General features: G+C 60.4%; 1 protein-coding gene across 1 annotated transcript in view; it reads left to right on the forward strand.

Annotated features, from left to right (window-relative positions):
• LOC113208584 (peroxidasin) overlaps positions 1-6772 on the forward strand; it is a 126672-nt gene that overhangs the window by 8014 nt on the left and 111886 nt on the right. The window contains exon 2 of the mRNA XM_052265647.1: positions 1965-2350. Coding sequence (XP_052121607.1) covers positions 1986-2350 — 365 coding nt within the window. The 5' untranslated portion in view covers positions 1965-1985. The remainder of the gene's footprint in view (positions 1-1964; positions 2351-6772) is intronic.

Here is a 6772-nt window from a genome sequence, read left to right on the forward strand (position 1 = left end):
GGGGGGGGGGGTGTTGTCAACCTCAGCCAGCATGAGGGCGCGGCGCGGCATTGCGCCCAGTGGGCCGTGTGATCTCTTCACTAGCAGCATCGGCGCGCACAGGCACAGGCCGGCGAGCCCCCGCGCTCGTGTCCAGCCAGGTCCAGCTATGTGTTGCCCCCTCCCCCCTCCCCCCCACACACACACTCCCAAACAGCAGCAGCAGCAGTGCCTGTCCGCGTTCAACTTGCCGGCTAAAAGGCGGGACCGTAAAAGTTTGAAGGTCCGGTTAACAAGTCGTTCTGGACGCGCCCAGATTAAAAGGGAAACGGCCGCGCGAAACGCCCCGCGCCGACAGGTTTGGGTTGTATTCCCTTTTACTGCGACTAATAAAAGGAGAACGCGGCGGCGGCGCTGCGGCTCCGGCCGACGGGGCGGGCCACAGCGCGCTGGCGTGGTGCGGGCTGCGGGGTGAGGCCCTGACGGGTGAGCCAGTCGCGCAGAGCGGGGATACGAGGAAGGGAGATGCTCCCGGTGCTCCTCAAAAGATAAACCAAACCCATAAACCATCAGACATTTTCAACGCTTCACGTGATTTCACGCTCGTTTCGCTGGCCAGCGCGTATCGACGGTTATCCGGCCCGGCGATCTGTGCTGCTTTGCTCGACGCCGAACCCACGCAGGTGAACCAACCTAACCTATACGACGCGACGACAGTTATGAAAAATAAAACGCTGTAAAACGCACCCCGTTCGGCGCGCGCGCGCGCGTTGGCGCGATCGAAACGGGCCATTTTCGTTCCGCGCGTTACGACTGCTGGGCCAAAGCACTCTTGCACAAGCAATCTTGTGTCAAAAAGTGCTTCTGTAAAGTATGTCTTCGCAAAAGTAAGTTAACACAATCTTCTCGCAATCATCTACCCGTCCCGGTGTCGTGTTGTTTAGGTTAGTGTACTGGTACCATTTTAACTCAATGGTGATGACTCAACTGTCGTAATAAACCTTGGTATAGGTGGTACCAAGGTGCTAGATGCATAGACCCGTTCTAAACCGTTCGAAATCCAAAACGAAACGCATCCTAACCTCTGCTAGAACAATCGCTCACCTTCCGCTTTGGACAGGGACGGCGCTACGCCTAAAAGACCTCATTCATTACTCTTTGCTTTTCACTCAGTTTGGAAAATTGTCGCACGTGGGACGTTATAACCTGCGCACGGAGTAAAACCTGCGTAAACCTCCTTTTTATTTCCGTCGCGATTTTTAGGGGGTGACATTTTATACGCGCATGTAACACCGCTGAGGCCGCTCGCTCACCCTCCCCGACCCTTCCTCCGGTCGGGTGCGCCAAACAGTCCGTGTACCCAGCCGAAAAGAACGTCAACAGCAAACAGGCGTGGAAATAAGAGAAGCTTCTCCCGCTCCCTGCGAGTGGCGCTGTATATCCGCCCTCCACCCGCCCCGCCGCCGCCCCCTCCTTTGGTCCCGCACCCCGCTCGCGTTCTGGTCGTTTTGGCAGGCGAGTTAGGTTAGTTCGAACACGTCCCAGCCGTTTGGTAGCAGCGGTTTGGGTTTCCCCTGTCCGGGGGGCGGCGGCAGTAGAGTTGCGGTGAGCACGGGGTAAACGGGGGCGGGGGCGGGGGTTGGGGAGACGGGGGAGAGACTGCCCGAGGACAGCGCAACCAACGGTGCGTGTCGGAGCGCTATCGAGATAAAGGAGGGGCTCTCCAGCTTGATTATCAGAGCGCCGTCCCTCGCCCCCGACTCCGCCTCCGCGCCGCCACCGTCGTGGCCCGGGTCAGTGAGGGCCAGGCGACAAGGTGGGGCGACGCACACCGGAGAAAAGAGCTGGAGGGGGGGGGGGGTACTTTTAGAGGAACGGCGTGGTGAACGGCTGTCAAGAGAGAATCACGACGGACGACACCCTCGTCCGCAAGGGATCACATTTTCATCATTTTCATGCCTTGTCATTTTTTCTCAACTCGACAGGGCAGCAGCGCTCCTCCAGCCATGGCGGCGACCTGGCGAACCCCCCTGGCGACGTGCGTGCTGCTCCTGGCAGCGGCCGCGCTGTCGGCCTCCGGGGACGCGAGCACCGCGCCGCCGACGGTCCCCACGGAGTCGGCCACCGCCGCGGTCAGCTCGGCGGCCACCGCGGCCGCGTCCACCATCACCACCGCAGCTGTCCCCGCCGCCGCCGCCGCCACCGCGGCCGGCCCCGTCCCGGCGGGAGGGCACGGCCACCGCGCGTGGAGCGGCGCCGGCCACGCGGCCAAGCACTGCCCCAACCGCTGCGTCTGCTTCAAGACCACCGTGCGCTGCATGTTCCTGCAGCTGGACCACGTGCCCAGGGTGCCGCCCGACACCACCATCCTGTAAGTAGTCCAGCGCCAGAGTTTCACTCTGAGACCTCAGCTCTCGCGTTATTGGTTGAGCTGCACTGTTTTGGGTCACGTTATTGGTTGCTTTCCCGGCTGCGTGCTCGCGTTATTGGCTGAGCCACTCTTGCGCACACGTTATTTTGCGGCTGAGCAAGCAGACCTCGTTGTAGACGTGCGCGCGCGCTGATGGGTGTGTCCGAGATCATCGACCTGTGCATGAAGTCTGCCGAGTCCTTGGGTGGGTCACCGTCCGCTGAGTTTAAATCACGATCACGCGAGAAAATATATAAGCACCGCGAGAGACTTTGTTTGGTCCAAACAACGCAACTTTGACCGCGCGTGCCCCGGCCTCTGTAGAGGCAGCAGCAGCGGCAACAGTAGCGGAGGGCACATTGTGGAGCAGGCGTGCCAACGACTTGATCATTTGCAAGTTTGTGTGGCGTGGCGCGGTGCGGCGGTGCGCGGTGCTTTACGAGCGCAGGTCGCTGTAGGCAGGACTACCAACTTGAGCCCGCGCGACACGCGGCGGCCTGGCGGCCAGCCTGGCCCCACCCCTCTCCACGACAACGACCTCTGGCGTGTATACCTCTCGGTGTACTCAGTGCTACCTGTAGTAAAGTGCTAAAGTGCCTCTCCAGGGCACGCCGCCGCCGCCCGTCCGCTCGCCCGCCCGCCCGGCCCGCGAGCTCGGCGACGAAATGCATGCGGCTGCGCACGTCTCCCCAGAGAGCGGCGCGGGGTTCACGGCAGGACCGGAGCCAGCGGGGCGGGGTGAGCGGGGCAGGCTGGGCACGGGGCCAGGTCCTCGGCGGGCTTGGCCCGGCCGCGCCTAGCACCTTAGCACCACTCAGCGCCGCTGCCCGGCCCGGGCCCGGTCCCCAGCCCGCTCGCCTCCCTTCTCTTCCTCCTCCGCCCTCCGCCGCCGTCTTCTTCTTTTACCCGCACCTCCCGCATCTCTCCCTTTCCAAGCGTCCATTACGTTTAGTACGAAAAACTTTTCACTACGCGGCGCTGCGGCGCGGCGTCGGTGTGGCGGCCACGCGGGGGCGGCGGGGGCGGCGGGGGCGGCGGGGGCCCCTGCTGCCTGCCTGGAGATATCACACGCTGTGTGTTGGTACACGGCACACGGCCTAATGTGATCCCGGGGGAGAGGAGGGGGGAAGGGTGAAGCGGGGAGGAAGGCGCGGAAAAATAAGACTTGTCACGCGAAGCCCCCTGCCAGGCCTCGGGGCGGGGAGCTCCACTGCTTGCAGGCGAGTGATCCGCCTCCTCCTCCGCCTCCTCCTCCGCCTCCTCCGCCTCCTCCTCCTCCCCTCCTCCTCCCCGCTCTATCCCTCCTCTCTTCCCATCTCCTTTCCCCAACTCTTTTCCGCACGACCCTCTTTCTTCCAGGTCGGACGCGCTGTGGTGTAGGCACTGTGCTGCGATGAAGCGCTTACTCTGCTTCTATTTTGTATCCATTTTTCCTGTTGTGACTGTGTACTCGGGTTATTTATTATGGAATCCTCCCCACCCCCGCCGCCGGTACTTCTCGGAAACCGATCGAAACCAGAGACATAACTTCTCTCTCCGATTGTATAATTCCGTATCCTTTCCGGCTGCGCTGTCTTCACCATCCCTGCCCACCCCCTTGTCTCTACCTCCCCCATTCATTTCGGTCCTTTCAAATCTTTTTGCACCTCTCCGCCTCCCTCCCTCCCCCCTCACGCTCCAGTGTCTTTTGCAGCCTCCGCAGCCACAATGTCTTTGTGGTGGAGCAATTTTTTTTTCGTCCTCCCTCTTCTTTCCCCTTCCAACCGCACCTTTCCCCCTTCGCCTTCTCCCGCTAACTTGCCGCCGCGCCTTACCGGCTGATGGGCTCTTTATCTTTTCTTATTTCGCCCTCTCCTGCCCGGCCCGGCCTACGGGTCTGCTCGGTGCCTCTGCCGCGGGCCGGCCCGCCTCACCGCACAAGCCCTGCGCTCAGCAGCAGCAGGAGTAACTTTTCGGGGAGACTTTGATTTTTCGCTCAAGTGAGTTGGGCCCGCAGCCTGGCCCCTCCCTCCGCTTCCCTTCTTACCCATCCCTCCTCCCCGCTCCGCTTTCCGCTTTGACACTGAGGCGGATGCTGCCCCCCCCCCTTCCCCTCCAAGCCCCGCCAGCCACACAAACCCCTTTTTTCCGTCCCCCTCACGGCGGCCGCCTCAGGCCCCCAGGTAAAAGCTACAGCGCTCTGCTATTTATTCGTTGAAATCGGCCCCGTCCCCAGCCCTTGTCCGGCCGAGCGAGCACAGGCCAGTCTCGAGGCGAGGGTGGGAGCGGGTATGGGGCGGGGGCGGCTGGCTGTATAGTAAGGGTAGGCCACATGCCGGGTCGGACCGCACTCTCGGCACATACAGTGTGTATATAACATTCCACTTCTTACAAGTTCTTGATAAAATCGCCGTCAGGAAATTGCCAAGTTTAGACAGTGCAAAGCTCTCATATAGCGCCCGCTTGGTAGGCAACATCTTGCCTTCGGTGCATGCGTGTGCTGCGGGGTGGCCTACCCCGAGTCTCGCAGGCGCGCCGAGGTCTCCGGTAATACTGGCCGAACAGTGCATGTGTGAGGAAAACGGACGCAGCTATCGATGAAACCCCTGGAAAGTTCCCGGATAATTTCAGGAAAATACGGAAAATTTCCGTCAAAAAAATGGAAAATTTCCAAGACTTTGGAAGTTTTTAGTCATTTGCCGGAAATTTTCGGGAATATTTCGGAAAATTTTGGAAATTTCCAGCCCTACTTTCAGTCGGCCTGGTAAGGGGTGTGGGTACAGGCCACCCCGCTTTGCCCTTCCCGACGGCCCGACGGCTTTGCCCCCAAGCCACGCCGCACCTAATCCCAATCGCGCTTGCCGGACCGATCCGCCACATCGATTCGCCTAATGGCCCCCGAGGAATTTTTATACCTTCCCCATCGCGTCCCATTCATTATGCGAGGAACACGGCGGCGGCCGGGCCAGACAGCGGTCTAATTCAATGATAAAGTGGTTAACGCGCGCCGGCAGATTAAAGTCCGTCTTTTGCGCAGGCGCAGGCGGTTTGAAGTCCGTCCGACAGGAATGAGCGATTTACTGGGGGTTGCCTATTTTCAGGGGGTTTGTTGGACAGATTTGCCTTTCTACCCTGGGGGGGGGGGGGGGGGGGATTTGGGGGCCCCCCCCCCCCCCCCCCCGTAAAAACCGCGCCTGATTTTGTGCCGGCTGGCCGGGATACCCCCGGTGCAGCGTTGTGCGGCGATGTGCGCCTCGCGGCCGGAAACAGGACTGGAGTAAGAAGAGTGGACAGAAACATTTGTAGAGAGAGAGGAAAGGGAGGGAGGGCGGGAGGGTCGGAAAAATGAAAAGAGAGAGGAAAAAGACAAGGAAAGAGGTCGATGGTGTCATAGAAGCGGAGAGTGAAGGAAGAGGTGTAGGAGAGAGAGAGAGAGAGAGGGAGAGTGGAGGGGCGGAGGGGTGGAAGGGGGTAACAGTCCAGGATGAGAGAGGTCCGGATTTTCAGCATAGGCGCGTAGGGGCGTGGCGCGGTGGGGTGCGGCCGGGTGCGGTGGCGCGGCGGGGCGCGACGCAGCGGGGTGGCCTGTCGAAATGGTGGCGCGCTTAATCAACGTGTAAGGGATGAATAATGCACCGCGTGATATCGCAGCAGGAGGACACGCCCATTCAGCGCGGTGCGGCGCTCCGTGGTGCGGCGTGGCCTGGTGTGGTGTGGTTGCGGCTCCAACCGGAATGTTTCATCTTTCCCCTGCTCTCCCCCGCCCGGGATCCAATGACATGTCTTAAATTATTGAAGTAATTCAACCTCGCCTGCCCCCCGCACTGCTCCCCTTTTGCCCTCCTTTTCCCGTGCGGACGATTTCGCTGTGCTCGTATTTAACCTGACACTGGCGAATATAAGATGATGATATCACCGCCGCGTCGTGTAACCAACCCCTTCCACCATTCAACAGGCATTCGTGTTCGATCTCGCCGGTGATTGCCGGTTTCGAATGGAAAATCGCTCATCATGCCTTGGTGAGGGGGGGGGGGGGCGTCCAGTGGGGACGCTCACGCTCGAATACGAATCACTAGACGAGCAGCACACGCGATTTGGCGACGACTCGGATATTTTTTCTATTTCACTTGATAACTCTCTCCAGGGACCGCGGCAGCCCCCTGAGCGTGGCGGGGGCGCGGGGCGTGGCTCGCGGCAGGGCGACAGATTGCTCTTTCCTTTGCCAAGCCCCCCAGCTGGGTGGGGCGCGGGTGGTGGGTGTTTTTGCGGTTCGCAGTGGTGGGCTTGGTGTGGCTCTCTTTATGTTTATTTCGGTTATTCCACAAATGGAAATATAAAAGAAGGAAAGGGGGCTTCTCTCTATTTGTATTCTGCGGGTTAAAGCGCTTTATCAAGTTAATTAAT

This window comes from Frankliniella occidentalis, unplaced genomic scaffold (assembly GCF_000697945.3).
Source record: "Frankliniella occidentalis isolate FOCC.00 unplaced genomic scaffold, Focc_3.1 Scaffold28, whole genome shotgun sequence".
In the NCBI taxonomy this organism is placed as follows: Eukaryota; Metazoa; Arthropoda; class Insecta; order Thysanoptera; family Thripidae; genus Frankliniella; species Frankliniella occidentalis.